Below are 23313 nucleotides of genomic sequence, written 5' to 3'. Positions count from 1 at the left end.
AAAAGTAAGTTTTCAGGATTGAAATGAATAAAAGAAAATTTTGTTTGCAGTAAGCAGTCTTCAAATGTATACTGTTTTCCTACTAAATGTTGGTCTTGATGCTCACTTGACACATAGCTTGCAATGACAATTGACTAGACTAGTCCAATTCAGTAGTGCAATCTGATTACTTTCCGTTACTTTTTGAGTTCATGTAGCCTCCATGATTTAGCAGTAACAATTTATTATTGCAATTTGTAAAGGACAATTTGAAGAGTGTCCTTATTATCATCTCGCCTACAACCAGTAGGATATAACATTATTTCAAAATGTATGAAATGCAGTTATGATCTCTAAAATCTAGTTATCTTCTTCCCGTAAAACATGTTTTGACTAATCCAACAAATAGCCTGATATTTTATTAAATTTTCTACAGTACTTTTTTGGCTATTATTCTGATCACAAGCCCTAACAAAAAACACTATAGCCTAAAATTAATAAAATATTTCTAAAAATATTTCTATTTCTATAGTGTGTCTGTGGTATAGTGACCTTAATGGTATCGTCTGCTATAGTATCACTATAGTATTCCTTTAATATTCATTTAGGGACTTGTAGTATTGCTGTGTGATAGCCTTTTTGTATCGCATTCCCCTGAAATTTATTGTAGGACTACTATCGTTATTTTTTGTTGGGGAGAGATATCAATCACCGTCTTGGTCGTCTCATGTGATCCGTTCCTCCCCAGCCCTGTGTGCGTGAGTGTGAGTTGCTTGTTGAACACCATCCTAGTCTTTATTATTCCATGTTTGATCGATGCTCATGTGTTGGTGCGCCGGAGGAGAAGTGCGCATCAAGTGGCTCTGGAGTTGACAACAGGATCACACGCCGCAGGCAGGCTCAGATGCAGATAGGGAGATCCTTGTCACATGCTTTGTGAACAACGAGCAGAATGATTTCCTATCACGATTATGGATTTAATTCGTTGTCATTTTTTTGAATTCCTTGCCCGCACCATACTCATCTCATCACTTTTTGTGATTGATGGTAAGTGACTGCTCTATCCCGTGGCTCTGTAGTTTCGAGCTTGACTTTGACGTGTTGTTCTGTTACTTTGATCAGCTTTCATAGTTATTATTAACCGCCCTCCATCATAGACGTATTGTATTATGTAAGACAAATTGTTTTCATCATCAATGACCCTACTTCTCAAAACCAACAATGATATGCTATGCCATTTTTATAGCCATGCGCACATTGTGGTTGGGATGTGCAGTTGAGTAGTTGCAAAATAGACTGGAGTGTGTTGGTTTTGCATCCCATCATTTTTCCATGCAGGATGCATTTTCTCAAGCCTGCAAGTCTAAGACTGATAGCTCTAGAGAACTAAAACATTTTTTGTTCAATTATAACTTCCATCCAAATATTTGCTGAAATCCTCTAAATAATTATAATAGTTTTAACAGTTTGATATCAACAGTTTTTTCTGTGTTGGATTTGGGTGTAGTAATTAGGCATGCATTTTAACCAGTCTATGCTTTGAATTTCAATTACAAGATTGTGAGGTGATGTCATCGCTTAGTGATTTCTGCACATTTTCTAAGCTAAAGAAGACAAAGACAGATCTAACAATGGGGGGCAGCATGGTGACCCATGGGGGGGCAGGGAGGAGGTGGGTGGGTGAGTGATGGGATAAGAGGGGGATGCGCTATATGTCTCTGCGACTTTACAAAACGAACACTAACATGTTCTGTTATCACCACTGGAACAAACAGACAGACAGACACACACACTGGCAGCACGCATCAGTCTGGAGGAGATGTCAGGTGCCACACATGTGCAACACAAGGGCCTCCAGATAGGACCGAACAAAGACCTACACAGGCTATTAGCATTTGAAAGAGACCTTACATGCTGTGGGAGGGGATGTGTGGTTGGCCGGAGCTGTGTTTCAAATGGGTGGTTAGGCAACAGGCTCTGAATCCTCCTGGGACCTCCTGCCTCATGGGAATATCCAAAGACCAATGTGAAAAGTAGCAGCAGACAGCTCCACCAGTCACAATTTTCTGAAAATGTTCACTTAAATGTATGGAACTAGGCCAAAAAGCATGTCCATGTCATAGGCTCTTCATTTTTGTGTGAATGTGTATATGCATGAGTATGAATGTGTGTCTGTGTGTGTCATGTCTATGCAGGTGTATGTTTGTGTGAGTGCGTGCATGCATAATATATTGCATAATATATACAGTATATACTTCCATTAACATAACTACAACAGGGTGATCCTTTGTCTAATCTGGTCTGAATCTTCATTGACACCTAATACTGTATATAGGCATATGGTCAGAGCATCAGTGATACCCCAGATCTCGATCAGCCCCCCCGCAGCACTCCAAGTCTAGACATTTATAAGCTGCTCTTGGAGAAAAAAAAAACCTGTAGGCTCTCTGTGAAATTGATTGACCTCCAGAAATGACAGAAGAAGAGTGCAGCCTGAGTTGGTGAGGCTGGAGTACTAATGTAATTGCTCTCTTCTGGGTCTTCAGAGTCTGTGATCAGCCTGATTGGGCTCTTGAGGGATGATTGCTGTGCGTCATTATCATCTGTGAGAAATGTTAGTGGAATATCTCTGTTCAAGTGTCAATACATATCAATGTGGCCAGATGTGTGGCCGACATGAGTCATGTTTGTGCCCATACTTCCAAATACTGTGAAAAGCATCCATGGGTTGTTTTCATATGAAGCTTTAGGAATGTAGATCTGTCTGGTTGCCATCTAAATAGAAACCGACTTGAGTCTAACATCAGTACAACTGATTTGAAGCCCTCTCCTTATGCTATTCTGCTTTTTGTCCCCTTCATGCACATTCCATGCATTATGAGGCCCTTTGCCGCTGATCTGGTCCCATTTGTTCTGCCTGGAGTGTCGAGGCAGCTTCGAGATGCCTTGTTGGTGGATATTGGTCTTTGATGTTTTCTCACATACAGGGGCAGAGCTGAAGGGTGTTAGACATGACAGATGATTGGAGTGTCAGGATGGGTTAAGAAATCAGTAATGCTTCATCATATGCTTGATTTCTTCAAGAGGTTCGGTCTTCAGGCAGCAGTGAAGCCGTTCCTTTCCCCAAACCAATGCTCTATCAAAGGGAGATCCCACTGAAACTCAATTCTAGCTTTATTTGACAAAAGTAGAAAAAAAATATCTACATTTTTTTCAGTTTTTAGCTCTCAAGATTAAAGAAAACACCATCCCTTGATGTTACTGGATTTCACTGGTTGAGTTGTTTTTTTCCCATAACTTTATTAAACATCTAGTTATTGTTTTCTTTCATAGTTGTAGACATTACATAAAAGTTTGGGAAAGCAACTGTCCTTAAAATCATATATCAACCACGTAATTTTATAAAGCTAATATCTCAAGACCAACCAAATAAACTGGTAGGTTTTGGGAAAATGTCTAGGTTTACAACCTAAAAGTCAATGTTGGTGAAATTCCCCTTTAGTTCCCCATTTAAGTCTCCCCATCCAAGTTCTGACTCACTTCATTTGTTTAGAGTACTAAATAGTTTTGTATGGGTATGACAGATATGGTGTAATTAATCCTAATCTGTATTTACCCATGCTCATCATGCCTTTGCCTCCTGTTACAGCCTGTGTTAATACTGTAAACACAGATCCCCAACGCCCAGGCAGACTCTTTGGATCACACACAGCTGACAGCTTGTCTTTTCCTGTTTAGGTTCAGAGATCAAAGGTTGCATTAGATTCCATTCATAGGTTTTGTTGTGTTGTTGCGATTGTGGAAAAAAGGTGACATGAAAAATGGATCAGTGGTTTTCAACTTGTTTTGGTGCCTCTAGCAAAGCAACAATGTAGCAAGGAATACCAAATAATGGATTGCTTTCACCTGTCAGACAAAATCTCCTGTAATCATACAAGTGGCCCAGCAAACAGAGTTAATTTATTTACTCCAGATAACAGTGAAAAGTTGTCAATTTTTTCAATGCCAGGACACACTCTCAGGAGACATGAGAGTCCATGAAAGACAAAATCATTATTTGTAAATGTGTCATAAAACATGATCGTCAAACAAGAAAGGAAAGCAAATTAAAAGCGCTCCTGGGCAAGACTCAAATTTAATGTGACTGTGATTTCAACTTGAATGAGCTGAATCTAAATCACTGTATATGTAATGTTTGCTTACCATTGAGTACCTACCATTTGAGAACAATCTCAAGAAACACCTGACTCAGTCCACACCATTTCAGAACCATGGCTGTCCATAAAAGATTTTGTTAATGGGGATGAGGAACAAGTGAGTTGATCCTCTGATTAATATGTATGGCATGTTTAGACTGAAATGAGACTGAAAACCACAGTGTGTCATTAATAGCCTGCTGATTAAAAGACACCACAAGTGTAGAGGAATAAATGCCCCAGATGACTGACTTCTGCCGGGTGCAGTCGCCATGGCAATAGATCGAATGCAGAAGCCGAACTGTGGAATTGGTTACCATGGAAGCCAGCCATGATGCTTTGTGAGGCCCTTAAATTTCTAAATGTCCTTGTACTGACATCAACGAGCGGGGGGAACGCCTTTTATCCAAGCAGAGAGAAAAGAGCCTCATGCCCGACACGCTCAAGCTGACATGACAATGCAAAGCGTGCTTGTTCCATACACACTGATGTGATACATGTTACCTGTTGTACAGAGGGAAATGGGATCATTCAAGGGATTGCTTAGACTGTAATTTGGTTATATTCATGTAGCTTCTTGAAGAATTTGACCTGTTGCTGGAAAAAGAGCTTTCACAACTTTCTTAACCCAGAATTTCTTAACTTTAGAATAGCTGGGTTTATTTCACAAACAATGGAAACATAAAATGACCTTTTCCAGGTTTAAAACACATTAAAAATTAAAAATAAATTTATTGTGAGAAAGTATAAATTGTTGTATCAAGTGCTCTTCCAGTCGGTTTGAGAATTAGGAAAGGATAAAACTTCCATGTATTTTTTAATCTGTAGTGGGCTATCCTTTCATTTATATTTGGATTAAGGATTGGATTAAGGCAAAACAAAATGTATTATGCATGGCAAATATTTCTCCTCATGAGGGATGATAGCATTGGGCTTTTGTATCTGCACAGCATAAATGCCATGAATGCATGTTCGTGTGATAATACACAGTACATCAGGTAGTGAACGTATTGCATTGTCTTTACACTTACTACTCTGATACATTTCAAAATGTCATTATCTGCCCATAGGTGCATCTCCTGACAGGCTGCCCTCCACAGCGGACCAATGCTCACCCAACCCGTGTCAGAACCGGGCGATATGCCGGAGTCGAGGTGACGGCTACTCGTGTTTCTGTGTGCCGGGTTTCCAGGGCGTTCACTGTCAGATCGATGTGAACGAGTGTGTTTCCCAGCCCTGCGGGAACGGAGCCACCTGTGTGGACAGAGTGGGCAGGTATTCCTGTCTCTGCTCACCTGGGTTCACAGGTGAGTGGGAAGGACACTGCTCGACCCCCAGAGCACCTTAGCAGCAAGACCATAGGTGGTTCTAGTGTTAAAATGGTTAGAGAATCCAAATTTTATCTTCATTAGTTCCTTATTATTGCCAGTTTACCTAGGCTGTTATTTTGAAAATGAAGCAGATTTTGGTTGGCATTTTCCATATCCAGTGAGCTCCATCTGCACATTGCTTGATGTTTTGTCTCTGTTCTTTGAAATTACACATGACTATGAAGTGCAGACATTTTGGATGAACACTAAAAGAACTACATTGTTTTTTGTGGGTGCTTACCACATGTTAGGATACCAAAAGTATTTCGAAAGATTAAATACAGGTTACGTTGATGTTTTTTTGGATTAGGTTAAACATGTTCAATGTGCACTGCCTTCTACAAGTCAGTGTGTGGGTCATCCTTGTGGATAAGCTGGCTAAGGCATACAGTGTCACACTAAAACATCTTATTACATCTTACTCTCAGGCGCTCTGCCCAACATTTTTTGCATTTCACTATGCCTCTGTGAGAATTTAACTCGTCTCAGCCTGGAGTACAAGTCATCAAGAGTCTGACTTAGAAGAAAAACCTCAAATTACCTTGAATTAATATAAAAGGTTCTGTTGAACTTGAAAATTTGTGATGGTGATAAAACTACTGAACCTAAGTGAATGGTCATTTGCCTAAGGGGAACAAGGCTACCATCTAGTGGTGTTTGTTCCCACTTCCTATATAGGATAACAATGTCTCACTCTTATTCTAAACTTCTGACCTGGATATAATCTGGATCTTTTTTCTTTTTTTTAATGTTTTATAATGTTTTATAATGCATGTTGTTTGACAGCTAGAACATGTGACTGAATTGTATTTTGTAGTTTCTTTCTCAATTACATACATGTTTTTCCTCGATCTCAATCAGACTATCTGGTTTAATAAATGATACATGAACCTAGCTTATCCCTGATGAATCAATCTGTTAAAAGGATCCCGATTTAGGGTGAACTAACTCTCAACATGTGGTCAACATCTGTTGTTGTAATTGGGCTCAGATTTCTGTCAGATTTCTTATCTTGTTAAGTTTACTCATATATTTATAGCTTTCATCTTGATTTATCCCACTTTGTGAGAGGATAATAGATGAATAAAATGTTTTTTTTAGCATGAGGGACATATTTATGGAGATACTGTATATATTTGCTATGGTGTGGCAAACAACTTTAAAGCCTTGCTGAGAGATACCAAAGCACTCTACACATGATCACAGCCAGTCCAGATGAAAGCTTTATTCATGTTTGCCCTCTGCCCCTCACTCTATGTGGCTCCGATGGTCTCAGACAGAGACACACTGACATCCATATTGCTTTGATGTTCACAGGGGCCACCTGCGAGGTCCAGATTGACGAGTGTCAATCACAGCCGTGCCTCAATGGCGGCCGTTGCCGTGACTACACCAATGGCTTCGCTTGCACCTGCCTGCCCGGTTTCCAGGGAGACCGCTGTGAGAACGACATTGACGAGTGCCAAGAGCGACCGTGCCAAAATGGGGCTCTGTGTATAGACGGGGTGAATGAGTAAGTAGCCCTGCTCAGAGTCAGAGAGCCAAAATTCAAAAGAAGGGAAGTTTAGAAAAGTAGAACCATTTTGTATAGAGTAGAATCCTAATACATTCCAATAGGGAACGGCTGTGAAAACACAAACACAGGAGGAAAGGAAACAGAAATCTCATACATATGTACACATATATACATGTGTCATAACTGTTACTGTCTTACTTGTCAGATATATCTGTGACTGCTCACACACAGCCTTCACTGGCAGACACTGTGAGACGCCGGTCCCAGCATGCCAGTCTGAACCCTGCTTCAACAGCGCCCCCTGTCAGGACGATGGGGCAAACTACACCTGTGAATGCTGGCCAGGTAATTCACAGCAACACTCACCTTCCAGTCACGTAACAGTCACACACATACAGACACAGACACACACACACACACACACACACACACACATTCCTGGACTAGATTCTTCCCTGTAGAATGAATGAAACATTTTGCCAAGCCAATGTATTTCTGAATCAAAGCCTTTGTAGTTTTTGAGGGAGTTTCTGAAAAGTTAGGAGAGACGAGTACGGCAAACAGCAGAGAGAGAAACAGATGGAGAGTAAGGGAGAGGGAGGGAGAGATGACAAATGAAGTTGCAAAGAGAGAGAAAGAGAAATGCTGAGGAAAGTGAAATACAAGAGTGAGTAAAGGTGGTGGTATACTTACAGTGAAGGTGAACTTGGCCTAAATTGAACCACTGCATACAAATGTCTATACTTGCTGTTTATTTACTGACAGTCCACACCAGTGGGGATGCATGAAATTTAAAGAAATAACAGGGACCTAGGGAAACTGGAAATAGGGGTGAAAAAAACTCATTGACCAACAACAATTGCTGCAGTGAATCACTCCCATCTTTCTTGTCTCTCTACTGTACGCTATCTAATGAAGCAGAAATACCATTTCACAAAAACACAGTGTGCCTAACGATAAAGAGTACACCTCATACTGGCTGCTACCAGTAGAGACAGCAGAGAAATTCAAGTTGACTGTATGAAATGCCCTTTGTCACCTTAACAGAAAAAGGTGTGTGTGCATTTAAGTGCATGTGAATGCATACATGACATTTATGTCATGTGTGCTGTTGATCTGCTACATGATTACACAGGAGATGGAACCTGAGATGTGTGTTTGTCCGCATGCTAGTATTTTCCCTCTATGTGTGTGTGTGTATGTGAATGTAGGTGTATGTATGCGGGCATGTGTACATTTGTGCCCACTGCATACATACACAGTACGCCTGCATACCACACAAGCATGCATGTACAGTATGTGTGTGATACCTTCCCAGTCCCAGCTGAAACTCTGCCTGTGTCCTCATTCCAGGGTTTGCGGGGCGTCAGTGTGAGATAGACATCAGTGAGTGTGGCAGCAGCCCCTGCATGCATGGAGGCCGCTGCATCGAGCTGAGCTGGCAGGCTCTGTATGGCAGCGAGCCTCTGCTGCCTGCCCGCTACGACCACCAGCACGCCGCAGGCTACGTCTGCAGCTGTCCCGCAGGAACAACAGGTCAGGTATTCTACTGAGGCGAAATGTAAATAAACGACTACATATGAGAATTGTCCCTGACTTAATTGGGTAGTTTTCATTGCGTACTGTGTAGAAGTTGGTCTTGTTTGGGTCAGCAACACACACACACACACACACACACACACACACACACACACACACACACATATACACTCAGTAAACTAAACAGTGTCCATAGTCAGTGCAGTTGGTAAATCTTAGTATTTTTTCATGGGTTGGTAGTTGTTTGGGGGAATAGTCAGGTTGTGAATGGGGCAATGGTAGTATCTATAAATAATCTTCATTATCTACATGCATTACATTAATTATTGTTGTCAGTCCTGTCTTTCGAAGTCTTTTCCCAAAGCTGATTTCTGTTCCAAAGCTGCTTTCAGTTTATGCCTGTATGAATGTGCAATGCTTGAATGAGAAGGCTGTATTACAACAGGTGCTGTCAACTACAAATTAGGTAGTTGAGTAATTAGGTCTAGGAGACGTAGGCTTAAAGATAATATAATAGTGGATATAATAATACGCCTGATATATTGTTGGTGTATCCTGAGAACTTTACATTATAATTTACAGACATGTTACATCTAATGATACTTTTCCGTTACAAAAGAGGAATATCCTAGTCTCCCTGCTTACACAAGCCTTTGATCTAGTAGTGCAGGTAAGACTGTGAGCTGCTGCCTGCTGAGAGTAGCGTTCTAAAAATTGACTCCCTACCAGCCGCATTGGCACTGCCTCAGTGAGGTGGCCAAATAGCATTAGTTTAATCCCCAGGATCTGGCTTTGCCGGTCTCCTGACTGGAAGCATTCAGCCATAAATGGCTGTAGAGAAGGGGACAAGGAGCAGACTTCCATTGGGATGGCCTATGTACACAATGGGATTCGCCACACAGAGACTAATATGGTGCATTTAGAGTGTGGAGCTATTCAGGGGAACACAGTGCCAGCATGATGGGGACACTCACACCATGGCTTTGGGCCATTTTGTTGCTCGGAGCAGGTAATTTCATTATGCCTTTATCTACCTATCAGTCTTAATGGAAATATGTTGTATCTATTCCCATGTCATTGTTTCTGTTCTTGATGCCAATGGAAACAAATCATTGAGTGCGTTGTTTATTGAATATGATAGAAGCAGCTATCCACTTGTTTTTGTATCATTCTAAGCTGCATTTGTTTTGCTATACAGGCTTATAGTTATAGCCTATAATTGTTGCTTTATGTGAGAATAGGCACATTCAATGCATTCCTTTTAGATTTTAGATTTCAAATTGATCTATGGAGCAAAATTACAGTATTGATATTATACAGGATTCATAGCACTGCAAAACATGCACTTACAGGGACAAACACATGGTGGAAATGTTAAGAGGATGTGGCATGTGACAAGTGAGGTCACTGATCACATCCATGGCATGCACTGATCCAGTAATACCTGGGCACATGCCGGCTGCTTGGCACATTGGCCATCATTATGCAACAGGCTTTGCCCACATGACAGCCCAGTAACTGTATGAATGTGACTTGTTGATAATGGCACTAAGCTCACAGCAGGGAGATCTTATGGCTTACAAGGCTACTGAACATATAATAATGACAATGATTCTCTCTCCAGTGAGCAGAATGATCAAAACCAGCCCAATTTCCACTTTTTGCAATCATTTACCACTGTAAATGATTGCAGTATAGAATTCATCTGCTTCACCAACTCAATCACAATGACAATGATTTTTTAATTCTTCCTCTGCTCACAGGCTCCCTCTGCCAGGAGGTAATAAACCAATGTGACCCCGGCCCGTGCCAGAATGGGGCTAAGTGTGAGAGCCACGTTGGAGGCTATGTGTGCCACTGCCTCAAACAAAGCCAAGATGGCATCCTCTATGGAGGTGTGAACTGCGATGTGAGGCTGGTGGGCTGCGAGGGCCACGAGTGCCAGAACCAGGGCTCCTGCTCTCCTTTCCTGATGGACGGGACTCACGGCTACTCCTGCTCCTGCTCGCCTGGCTTCACCGGTCCCCTCTGCCAGACCCCCACCGCCTTCTCCTTTGAGCGCAGCGGCTACCTGCTGCTACAGAGCCCCCTGGTGGATGTCGAGGCCTCCTGCAACATCACCCTGAGCTTCCGCACCGTTCTGCCCCGGGCCGTGCTTTTCCAGCGGATCAGCAGGGGGCTGCTGCTGAGCCTGGAGCTGGAGGGGGGACAGCTGCGTCTCACCCTCAGGAAGGAGGTCTCTGCCGGGGCTGAAACAGAGACCGCCGGCCAGACTCTGGAGCTGCCGCGCAATGTCACAGACGGAGAGTGGCATTCTGTGGAGGCTGTGCACGGGAACTGGCTGCTCAGTCTGAAACTCTTGGATGATGCAGGGACCTGTCAGGACCAGGACTGCCAGAAGGTGGCCCCAATCCAGAGCAGCCTGGCCGGGCTGCTGTCGCCCCTCCAGAACACTTTCATCGGAGGAGTGCTTGAGGACTCAAACGGCCCCAATGAGGACGCCCCGCTCCCAGTATTCATTGGCTGCATGCGGGACGTGTTTGTGGACTGGCAGCTCGTCGTCCCAGAGGAATGGCTGAGTGACTCTGCGGTCAACGTCTCCCCTGGCTGCAGCCACAGGGACCGCTGCCTGGACGTGCCTTGCCAAAACAGAGGCCACTGTGTCAACCTGTGGCAGAGCTACCAGTGCAGGTGTCCTAGGCCTTACGAGGGACAGGACTGTGAGGAGGGTATGTTTACAGCTGTACACAGATAGACTTCACTAGTGGGAGTAATTGGAAAGCCAAATAGTGGAAAAAGAGGAGGGCTGCTTTGGTTTAAAGATAAATTTAGTACGTCATTGCCTAGCTTGTGTCTATTTCTACTTCAGCTTACTGGACAGATGGTTTTTGCTGCACCAAAGTTGCTCAGCGTGAAGCTTTGGAAGCCTGCATATCTCCCTACTAATGTAACTTGTCTATGGTCCACTGGTAGATTTTTGGTTTCCCACACTGGAGTCCCAGGATCATATCAGACTTGTTGCACAAACATGAATAAAATAGGCTTAAGTTTCTCCATTTCAGTAAGGAATAGTTTGACATAGTGAAAAGAGATAGAGGACTCTACAGAGAGCTTTAAGCTACACTGATTGATTGAAAGGGAAGAGATGAGAACTAGGTCACCCTTACTCAATTTCTTAATTGGGTAATTAAATAACATCCTCCGGTCCTGATGTGTGACAGAAGTCAAGGGAGTAGAGGTGAGCCATGGCGAAGGAGAGAGGCGGAGATCCTCTTATCTGACTGGATTAAGGATAGAAGGGAAATACACAGACCAGGCTAAGGAAATGACGCACCATTCAATAGACTGTGGGAAACTGTGATCAGTATATCAGAAAAAGAGTGAGGATGAGTATCACATAGTTTTGGTTTGCATTTTTCCTCTAAAAATTGCCCTGAATATATGTGTTCTGTTTTTTTCATTAAGGATATCTATAACCTCTTGAGTCTATCAAAGCAGATTAGTGATCACAGTGTCTGGTGGGATACATGCACGCACATTTACTCACATGCACGCACACACAAACACACACACACACACACAAACACACACACTACTCAGAATATGGAAAAGAGTCGACAGTGTCTGTCCATTTGGCTTTTATCTGAGATGTGACCTGTCAGATACAGTGTGTCCTCTCCGCTGTATCTTTGTGTTATCAGTGTCCTGCCTGCCTGCCTTAGGGTGAGCAACCCACAGGGGAAAGTGCTGACACTGGACACAGGGCCATACATGAGGGCTGGTGGCTGCTTAAATTTCCTCTTTCTGCGCCAGTTCTTCTGAGTCACTAGAAATTGTTGGTTTTGATCCTGTTAGTTCAAATCCTGAAGTTCAAATCCTTAGTTCAAATCCGCTCTACACAACTACATAACAGATTGTTGTGTTTTCATTTCAATTGAAGGATTACATGGTCAAATCTTGGGCTTATAAAACCCTTTCAAAACCCATTGGAAAAACTCAAAAACACAAGGTGGTCAAGCATAAAACAAGGCTGCTTTTCTTAGCTCCTGAAAAGTTGATGTTTTGGAGATACAAGGTTTTCACCCAACAGTGACCTCATTCCTTTCTCATGTCGACACCCCAGGCTACTGTAAAAAATTATAACTCAATCACAGTTTTCTCATCTTTTACTTGATGAAACTGAATGTTTTCTCGTCCTTTTCTTTTCCTCTGTGTGTAGAATATGTGACGGCGCGCTTCGGGAGCGAGGACTCTCAGAGTTACGCTGCGTTCACCGTCACCGATGACCTGGGTCACGACCTCACCGTCTCCCTGTTCCTACGCACGCGGAGGCGCACCGGACTCCTCCTGGTGCTCGCCAACAGCAGCAGCCAGTACCTGCGCATGTGGCTGGAGGACGGCAGGGTCAAAGTTCAGCTCAACAACTTCGAGAGCCTGAAGGGGGAGAGTGCGGTCGACGACGGGGAAATCCACTTTGTGAGCGTGGAGTTGGTGGGGGAGCAGATGACGCTGTCCGTAGCGGCCCAGAAACAGGGCCACGTGGGGGTCAGGACAGTGGGCGTCCAGGCGGGGGATGTGGTGTATGTGGGGGGGCTGTCGGAGGGGAAGACCACTTCAGCGTTCGGGGGATACTTTAAAGGCTGTATCCAGGACCTGAGGATCAACGACAGGAGGTTGCAGTTCTTTGGGTTGGACACGTCGGTGAGATCCTACCCTCTGGAGCTCATGGAGAACGTGACCGCCGGATGCTCCGGGGACAACGCCTGCAGTGTGAGTGAACAGCTGGGACGAAACTGAGCACTTGGTGTCCCGCAGAAACCTTCTGTCTTCAGTTTGTATCACCCTTGTTTGAGGATCTGAGACCAGGCCAAACCACTCATAATGCATTTTACATTGTATATAATACTGTCAGTTACTGAACAGTTAAAGTTTCAGCAGGACACTGATGATAAGCAGCTGCCTGTACACATATAACCAAACATTCACTCCCAAGAGATTTTCCACTTTCTTCCCATGTATTTCTACATTACACAACAAAGATTAGGATGTGCATACATGGATTAAAGCCTATTAAAAGCTTGGACATTTCTTTTAATATTGATTTCAATGAAACGGGACAGAATTCATCCATGTCAGTCAAAGCACTCCCATATGTTTAAGATATTTAGTCTAATGAAATAAAACAGACATCATGCAGTATTGGGTAAAAGTAAGCCCCTCTGTTTATTCCCTCATCCTCAGAGTAACCCTTGTCTAAACGGGGGGATGTGCTACACCATGTGGGACGACTTCACCTGCACCTGCCCCCCCAACACAGCTGGGCGGCGCTGTGAGGAGGTCAGGTGGTGCGAGCTGTCGCCTTGCCCCTCAGACGCAGAGTGCAGGATGCTGAACCAGGGATATGAGTGTAAGTGCAGTCCAGCTTGACCATTTTTAGTTAGAATTATTTAACAAACCTGGGGTTATAAGAGACCTTTAACCAGTACAAAAAAATATCTGTAGCAACTGATAATGTAATAACTGCCAGATAATGTAATAACTTAAAATATGTAATAAGATGTCCCTCTAAGTGGGTTGAAAATGTAATAAAACCTGTCAATGTAATCCATTTAATGTAATAATGTAATATAATAATAATAATAATGTAATAATGATTAATGTAATACAATTTAGTAAGATCACATTATTACATTAACCAGTGATTATTACTTCATAAGGGGTGGAATATATTTTTGGTGATGTAATAATAATAGTGACTAATAATGAAATAACTTATAACATTCTTTTTTTTCTTGAGTTATTACATCATCAGTCAATACTATAATTATATCATCAGATACAAATATGTTGCACCCTTTATGAAGTCATAATCAATGTAATAATATAATATGACATTATATATTACATTACATTTACAGGGAGATTTGATTACATTTTGACAAGTGATTACATCATCCAGCAGTTATTACATTATCAGTTGCTACATGCTCCTGTTTAACAGGATGAGTGAGGCTGGGTTTTCCAAAAGCATCCTAGCAATGAGCTCATTTGTGTCCCATTTTACTTGTGGGAAACCCTGCTCCCTTTCCCCTGGTACCGTCTCCTTGTAGCCTCTCAGTCTCAGTGGAAAAGCTGACATGATTTCAGATTTACATAAAAGCACTTTGACCCAGAAAAGGGTTAGTCTTGGACTTGCATGTATCTTACCTAATCTTTGACCTTGTTTGTGCAACTGGTCACCATTTTCCCAGCCACCATGTAACAGAGTGATACAACATGCTTGCTCATACACTGGCCTTAATCTGCCAATACTCTAACCTATGTGCAGCGTGAAGCAGGATTGGACTGAGGCCAGATTATCCTTTTTTTCTGGGATTAACGATGATTTGCAGTGTTGCCCGTCTGTCCTGTAAGCCACCCTACCCTTGATTAGCTCCTAGAGGATCAAAATGCCTGTTACATAGTGGTATTTCTTACATCACAGACGCTTTCCTATAAATGGCCTCATCTGGTTGCCTAAAAGGATTTTAGTATTATCAAGTAGCTAATTGTCATGCTCTAATATTTCCTGTTGATTTAACAATATTAAACCCACTGCTCTTGCCTAATGTCCTCATTGTATTCTGGTCCATAAAGACAGTAAATAATAAGAAAAAAACAAACACAAAAGATGAGCCACACTCAAAAAGGAAGTTAAATGAGATGAAGTGTCTAAGCTTCCTCTTTGAGTATAGACCATCTTTTTTTGTCTTTTCAGTTTCTAAAATTATCTTTTTAATGTTTTAGGTAGAAGGAACATCAGCAACTGGGGATCCATATAATGTTACATATGTTTATCAGTATCTTTTTTCCCTGACCCTCTAGGCTACTCCAATGCAACCTTCTTGAATGACAGCAGTGTGTTGTCCTACCGGGGAAATGGCCACATATCCCGCAACCTAACCAGCCTCTCCCTGAACCTGCGCACACGGAAGCGCCACGCGGCTATCCTGCACGCAGAGAAGGGCTCGGCGTTCGTCACGCTCTCCATCCAGGACGGCCTGCTCTTCATGGAGCTTCATAGCACCACTGGAGAAGAGGGGGAGGAGGAGGAGGGAGAGGAGGAGGGGGGCTTGTCTACGGTCAGCCTGAGCAGCCAGAGGAGCATCAGTGATGGCGAGTGGCACAGCGTCCACCTGTTCATGGCAGCGCCGTGGGCACAGACCTCCCGGTGGACGCTGGTGCTGGACGAGGAGGCGGAGGAAGCCAGCACCTCCCGCAGCCCGGGGGGCAACCTGGACTTCCTCAGGCAGGGGGTGGACATCTTCCTGGGGAGCCTGGGCCCCGACGCCGGCTGGACCCTAGCCGGGTGCCTGGGCACGGTGGAGCTGGGCGGCATCGCCCTGCCTTACTTCAGCTCCTCCGAGGTCAACCTTCCGCGCGTGCAGGAGGAGCAGTTTGTCCGGACGTCGCTCGTCCCGCCGCTCGGTGGCTGCAGCGGGGCCCCCGTGTGTCAGCCCAACCCCTGCCTGAACCGGGGGGAGTGCCAGGACCTCTTCAACCTGTACAACTGCAGCTGCGCTCAGGGCTGGGCTGGCCGGCGCTGTGACTTCTTCACCGACACCTGCGCCTCCGGGCCCTGCGTTCACGGCAACTGCAGCGTGAGCGGCCTGACCTACGAGTGCGCCTGTGAGTTCGGCTATGCTGGGGCGGACTGCGAGGAGGAGGTGGACGTGTGTGAGAACCACCTGTGTGCCCATGGAGGCACCTGTCTGCACGGGCCGGACAGGTACGCCTGCCTCTGTGCCGAGAACTACACCGGACCCTACTGCAAGTAAGTGCATATGAGGAAAGGAACAAAGCAGATCAATCGAATAGAATCGAATAGAATCAAATAGAATCAAATAGAATAGAATAGTCCCTTTTTGGCTAGTGCCAATGGCTTGTGGACAGTTTCCATATCCATATTTCATGCTCTGAATGCACTTGTGTTTTGATTGCATACTAAATAAACCCAAAATACACAAATAAATGTTCCAAAATTGCACAGACATGGGACCGTGCGATAACGCAAAGGAAATCCTACACTGTAAATGTTTCCACATCTCGGCTTCTGTTCAGCATTTCCACCTTGCCTGCAGTGAGCGCCCCAGATGCCGCATTTCTATTCCAGCGTCAGCGGGAAAGGCCTCAGTCTGCCGCGGCGTCTGTAGTATAATCACTACACTCGGCTCTCTGGTTCAGCGCCAGTTTCTTTCCCCCTGTCATCTGCCGTTTGCCTCGGAGAACCATCAGGGGAATGCCTCGGAGCATTTATCCTGTAAACACACAGTCTCTTGCATTCGCTCCCTCTCTCACAAGGAAGCCTTTGCAACTGACTCGCTGAGCAAGCCACCAGACAAGGTGCACATCTCCCTTTACTGGGGAACATCTATGCTGTAAAGTTTTCATCAAAACCACTTCTTTTTGTTTGTGTCTCTTGTTTGTGCCTATTTCTCTCCCTCCCCCCCCTTTTCCCCATCTTTCTGTTCCTCTCCAGCGAACGGGTTGAAGAAATTCCATGGTACATTGTTGTCAGAAATGTGTAAGTTGTTTTTCCTATTTCTCAGGTGTTTCCTATTTGTTTGGTGTTAGATATTTGTCTCTCAATTGCCGCGTACAAGGTCTCCTGCTTTTTTGTACGATTGCTTGCAACAAAATGCCAGGCAAAGCTAATATTAACTCTCCATGTGAAAAGTTTTGTTCTAAAATGAGATATCCACCATTTGAAAAGAGTGACACCTATAGTACAAAATGATTGCTGGCATCTAAATTAAATTTTTTAAACCTTTGCCTACCAAATAACATTTTTCAAAATGGTATGACTTGTATTTTTTCACTATTGACTGATGCATGTCAAATAATAGTTTGCAATCAAACTGTTCTGCTCTAGGCAAATTGGAGAATAGTAATCTTATAGAAGCTGTGGAGAAGTTGTTGTCATTCCTATACATGTGATTTGACGTCCTGCTGCTGAGTAGTTGCCACAGGTCTTTAATCTTATTATCCTGGTCGCCTCCTAAGCCTCTTTGTCTCTCCTGTGGGGAACAGCAGGAAGTCGAACAATACAGCTCCTGCCTTCCTGATTCTTATGCTTTCAACAAAAGGCAAACGGCAAACTTTACTGCAGTGAACCCACTGACCCCCATAACACCACTACAACATGAAACACAAATGCTCAAAAATATAGTTGTTTGCATGAACACACACCAAACATACACACACACACACACACACACACACACACACTCTAACATGTCTGACTTTGTCCTCTACCAGACGCCCTAAGCTGCCTGTTTCAGTGTGTGGCGATGACACCAGAAACTACACCTGCTTCAACGGAGGGAACTGCACTGAGCAAGAGCTGTCCTGTGACTGTCCACCCGGCTTCACCGGACACCGGTACGAGAAAATAAAAAGAAGAGAAGAAGAGTACTAGATAGAAGGAGAGGAATAGTATTAAACAGAGAGCCATAAATGGGGCAAACAGGTCCAGAAAAGACAAAGAGACTGAGAGAAAATACACCGTTTCCCCACTGATCTCTATTTCTGTCTCTATCCCCGTGTGTGTGTTATAGGTGTGAACAGGAGGTGGACGAGTGCAAGTCCAACCCCTGCCTGAACGGAGGCTACTGCCGCAACCTCATCAACAAGTTCGTGTGCGTGTGTGACATGAGCTACGCCGGAGACGTGTGCCAGACGGACGTAAGCGACGTTTACTTTTACGTGGCCGTGCTGCTGTGGCAGAACCTCTTCCAGCTGCTCTCCTACCTCATCCTCAGGCTGGACGATGAGCCGGAGGTGGACTGGGGAGGCGACGAATGAGTGTGTGTGTGTGTGTGTGTGTGTGTGTGTGTGTGTGTGTGTGCTCGTGTGTTCGAATGTTTGCCGATCAAAACGGTGGGGATGCCCAGTAGTTTCAGGATGTAAAGCGCTGGGGAATTCTCAGTGAGTGATGAGGTATTTCTCACCAGTATACTGTACAGGTTAGATTTTTTTAGTTTGAATTCAGTTCAATTGTAGGAGAGCTGTTTCTGTGCCTTAACATGACACTTTGGTAATTGGCAGCACCTTTTTTTTCTTTTTACAAAGTGCTAAGACAATCCTGGTGTCAAACAGCAGCTCTCTTGAGAAGTAGCTACAGACCACAGAGCCAGTCAACTCTGTACAGACCGACACAGAAACCAAATACAGTTTTGCGATTGCACAAGATAGTTATTGTGTTCTAAAGGGAGTGATATTTCACATTCAATAATGCACTTTGTTGGTGAAGTGAAGAATATTATAGGATACATGTTATTTATAATGTCTCTTGCTTAAGATGTCTTGTCAGCCTTGTCTGGATTTGATTTTGGGAGCCCCATGTGGATGAGTGTGTGTATTATCAAAGAGTGTGTTGTAGTTACAAAGGCACTTAGAGGGCCTTGAAGGCGGCAAAATGTCTCACTTTGCTCCTGAAGTGTGTTCAGATCACAGTGGTGACTGACTGACTGACTGACTGCTGTGTGTTGTTTTGTACCAAAGAGGAGGATTCTCTTGTATTACCAGGAATAGATGTGATGGCTCTGGTTGCACAGTACCGATCAGGATTCACTTGGATACCGTGTCGTTATGGTCAACATCTCACACACTCTTAACACTGGTAACCATGTCATGTGAAAAAAAAACATTAGTCCAAGTCCCTTCTTCATGGTAGACTTGCATGTGTTCTGTCTGTCTTTCAGCCTTGTTGTCCCAGTTGTAGATGATACAGCGCTGTATGATCTCTGGCTCTGGTTTTTCTTTGTGTTTGTCTTTCATTCTTCAATCACATATTCTCTTCTTACGTCTTACCTGTCCTGTCTCAGTTTGAATCCACTCTCTGTCTGTCTTTCATGTTTTCAAATAAAAAAACAACTTTCTTATCAGCCTTGATCTGTTGTCTGTCCTCTTTTCATCTCTGTCAACTAGCTTTTCTCTCATTGGTTTCATTTCCAAATCTATTCATCCATTTCAAGTTTCATCTTAACTGTAGTGCGGTTCATTATATCAATTTGAACCATGAATCATGCTGTGGATAGCACTCGTTCTTCCCTTACTGTAGCTTTTGCCACAATATATCAATGTGTGTTTGTGTGCATGTGTGTGTGTGTCTGTGTGCAGCAGTCAGGTGGCTAGCGTGACACCAAACATAGATACCTAATCTCTCTTAACAAGATACACAGTGAGTATATCCCTGAATAACCTCAAGTTCACACAAACACACACACACACACACACATACAGGGCCAGGGCACAGTGTTTCAGTGTTGTGTAACATGGTTTTCTTTCTCTTTTTCCTATTGGACATTTTTCTGTCATACACACATAAACAAACGCACTCCTTTCTCGTACACCTTCCCTTTCTCTTACCTCTCTCGCTTCTCGAGTGCAAGTATGTGTGTGTGTGTGTGTAGCCCAACCGGTGAGGAAAGAGGAGGTAAGAGAGGAAACGGGGAAATAGTTTTTCAGTGTCTGCGCTGATGCGGCCCATCCTTTGAGAGAGAAGGAGAGAGGGAGAATTGTGCTTTGCCAGCGAAAAAAGCAGCATCTGGCTCTGAACTGCAGTTTCAGCAGAGAGCTGGTGGCATTCACATAGGTTTTGGTCTGCTTCACACAAACGTATGAGGGCAGCTTATCTAGGAAACACACACACACGCACGCACACACACACACACACACACACACACAGAGTACCTTGATAGTGCTGACAGCAGGGAAGCATTGCGGCTGTCTGTGTGTGCGCACAGCGGCTCTGTGGAGGCTTCTGGGTGGCCTTAGAGTACCTTAGAGACTGGTTAGTTAGACGTGTCGGTGTCTGTGTGTGGCAGTCGGTGACTGATGGTGGGTCGAGGCTGGAGGCTGCTCCGGTTCGCTCGTGTCACACTCGCTCTGACAGCCAACTGTGCCGCAATGACAGGTAAGCACTTTCCAGGAGTCAACAAAGAACCTGTAGCGAGAGAGAGAGAAAGTGGAATGTCTACAGCATGTGCATGAGCGCATACGTTTTTTGGGGGGGTTTTGTGTGTGCCTGAGGCTATAGATGGTTATGTTTTTTTCATTAGAATTATGTTAGGCTCTCCATGTTGATTCCTCAAGGTAAAGTTTGCTGACTTGTGTAATTTCAGATGTTTTCACAGCCATGTGTGTATCCAGGCGAGTTGACTAAGAAGATGTTGTTATGATGATAATCCAGGATTTTATGTGCAACAGAGTGATACTTACAGCTGTTGTTGTGTTGGTAACCCTTGTAGCAGCTACTCAGGGTGTCACGACTGTTACGCCAAGCAATATTACCAATGTGAGTGCATCCGACCCTCTGCCTTCTGCTGCTGGCTGATCAGCATTAATTAATGTTAACAGTCACTCATCTGCTGCACCAGAAGCTTTGATTCCACTTGATTCTGTGTGTTTGCATGTGCGCGAGGTGTTTTTGGAACAGGGCAGTTGTGTTTCTGGTGGTGGTGAAGCTGTGTGTGTGTGTGTGTGTGTGTGTGTGAGTGTGAAAATCAAGGGGCCAGAGGGGTGTAAGTTAAAAATGTACGACCCCTGAACAAAGCGCTAAGCAGGCTTCACCAGTCATTAAAAGCCCCTGCGTCAGAATCACACACTCCATGTAAAGCAGCCTTCCTGTCTGTTTCTATGAGGGAGTGTGTGTGTCTATTTGCATGTGCTTGTGTGTGTGTGAACTATTTTTGGCTGTTGAGTGTGTTTGGTGTCTGAGTGTGTTTCTGGAGGTGTTGGGAGAGGGGGGGCTGTTTGGTGTGTATGTACGTATGTGTATATATGCACAGGATCATCAGGCAGCATCTTGTGTGTGTGTGTGTGATCCTCCACAGACGGAGCGTGCTCCATACAGCTCGCGGGTGGCCGCGGTGCTGGCACCCTGTCTGGTGGGCTTGGCGATATTGGTGATGCTGGCGCTGGCGCTGGCTGTCGCCAAACTGCGAGAGAGGCGGCAGACGGAGGGAGGTTTCGCTCCGCAGCGACTCCCGGCTCCCGGTGGTCGCAACCCACCTGCTGGGCTGGGAAATGCATCCATCAGCACTTTGGCAGCACGCGTGGAGCGCCTGGTGTAATGTAGCCGGGGGAGAGAGAGTGTGTGTGTGTGTGGAGAGAGAGAGAGAGAGTGTGAGAGAGAGTGTGAGAGAGAGATGAAAATAAATAATGCTGTATCCTGTGTGTTAAAAGCATCCTTTCGTGTTAAAGATTTCCAGCAAGTAGTCACACCCCTCACACCCTCATTAACATGCTAAAGTCACGGCCCTCACTCCAATCCTTTCACTGATTCTCTCTCTCTCCCTCCTCCCACTCCCTCCCTCCCTCCCTCCAGTTGACCTCGGAGGGTTTGACCTCTGACCTCCTGCTGTCCGTCAGCCTGGTGTCCGTCGGCCTGCTGCTGGCTCTGATCCTGACCTCCGTTGGCCTGGTGGTGGCGCTAAACCGCCGCGCCACCCATGGCACCTACAGCCCCAGCCGGCAGGAGAAGGAGGGCTCCCGGGTGGAAATGTGGAGCATCGCCCAGCCGCCGCCTATGGAGAGACTCATATGAGGTGTTCACATGCAGCATGGTCATCTGGTGATTCTTCCCCAATGAGCCGGCCTCAGAAATACACCTTAACCAGACTGATAACGGATGTGTAAGCTGCAATAACCGGATCAAAACTTCAAAAGTTTATCCATTCATCTCAGTACATCCTGAAATTACAAATGTCTTTATTAATTTGCATATGGTAGAGGATTGTATGAGATGTTGTGACACAGTGTTTGTGGATTCCAGTGCTTCTTCCTGTGATGTACTGCACCTGGTTTCACCATCCTACATCCATCTAAATTAATAGATTTGGTGCAATAGTTCATAAGTATCAGATCTATGCATCTGATCCATATCCAGGATAGATGGACGAGTGAACACTCGAAAGAAAATGGATCGAAATTTTGGCCACACAAACACGCTGTCTTAACCTCTTGTCTGAAACGAATCAGGAAATGAGTCAGAAACTAACTTCATTTTAGTCCATGAAATTCCATCCACGTCTGATTTATCAAGGGAAAATTCCTTTCCAATTCTTTGTGTCCCGGTCTTTGTGGGTCCCATGTCTATACTCTGGCGCCAGTTTTGATTCATTTTTCAGTGAACACTCCCACAGGACTTTTCATACTATAGCTCTTTACTGACAGAATAACGTCCTTAAAGAGTCGGATATCAAGAGTAGTTGCACTAGTTGAGCATTGGTAGAGTTTCTCAATTTTTTATGGTCTGACTCTTACATGTTGTTGGAAAACAGCAATGCCTAGACTAAGGTGTCAAATCAAGTGTATATATTGTAATGATTATTTTGAATTTTTTTTACTGTGAATTGAATTGTCCCTTTTGTTGATGCCAACTGTAAATAGAACACGCCTTGTAATTAAAGTGTTTTGATTTGTGTTAATTTATTTAATTTCTATGGAGTGTAATGCCTATTGAAGAACAGTGTAGAGCTAAGAATGTATTTGTTTTTTTACTTTAAGTGTTTGTCTAATCAATGAGTCAATACACCCATATTCAACCAAACTGTCGACTATTCAACAAACCAGCATTCTTTATGTATTAATATGTGCTGTGTGAGTGAATATGCCTTATCACTAAAATCCATTGACAGTGTGTGTGTGTCTATTTTTTGATATACTATGG

General features: G+C 44.1%; 1 protein-coding gene across 1 annotated transcript; it reads left to right on the top strand.

Annotated features, from left to right (window-relative positions):
* Positions 1-950: 950 nt before the first annotated feature.
* Positions 951-23252, top strand: crb1 (crumbs cell polarity complex component 1). Its single transcript, XM_071524058.1, has 13 exons — positions 951-1030; positions 5262-5482; positions 6863-7058; positions 7267-7406; positions 8415-8597; positions 10364-11329; positions 12820-13370; positions 13842-14007; positions 15465-16413; positions 17119-17163; positions 17898-18020; positions 18197-18323; positions 22014-23252. Exons 1-13 carry the CDS (start codon positions 951-953, stop codon positions 22278-22280), a joined length of 4014 nt encoding a protein of 1337 aa, XP_071380159.1. The 3' UTR covers positions 22281-23252.
* The last annotated feature ends 61 nt before the right edge of the window (positions 23253-23313 follow it).

Source organism: Centroberyx affinis, unplaced genomic scaffold, assembly GCF_046629955.1.
Source record: "Centroberyx affinis isolate AG114_WGS23_722 - 3 ecotype Tasmania unplaced genomic scaffold, CSIRO-AGI_Caff_v1 ptg001140l_1, whole genome shotgun sequence".
NCBI lineage: Eukaryota > Metazoa > Chordata > Actinopteri > Beryciformes > Berycidae > Centroberyx > Centroberyx affinis.
Note: the sequence above shows the minus strand (reverse complement) of the source record. Positions and strands in the feature narration are given on the sequence as shown.

Excerpts from the sequence above, each read along its gene's own strand:
- crb1 (XM_071524058.1), top strand. The coding sequence starts at position 951 with ATGGATTTAATTCGTTGTCATTTTTTTGAATTCCTTGCCCGCACCATA. Across the intron at positions 16,414-17,118 it reads TACACCGGACCCTACTGCAA|CGAACGGGTTGAAGAAATTC; the intron begins GTAAGTGCATAT and ends GTTCCTCTCCAG. Across the intron at positions 18,324-22,013 it reads GAGACGTGTGCCAGACGGAC|CCTGGTGTCCGTCGGCCTGC; the intron begins GTAAGCGACGTT and ends GCTGTCCGTCAG.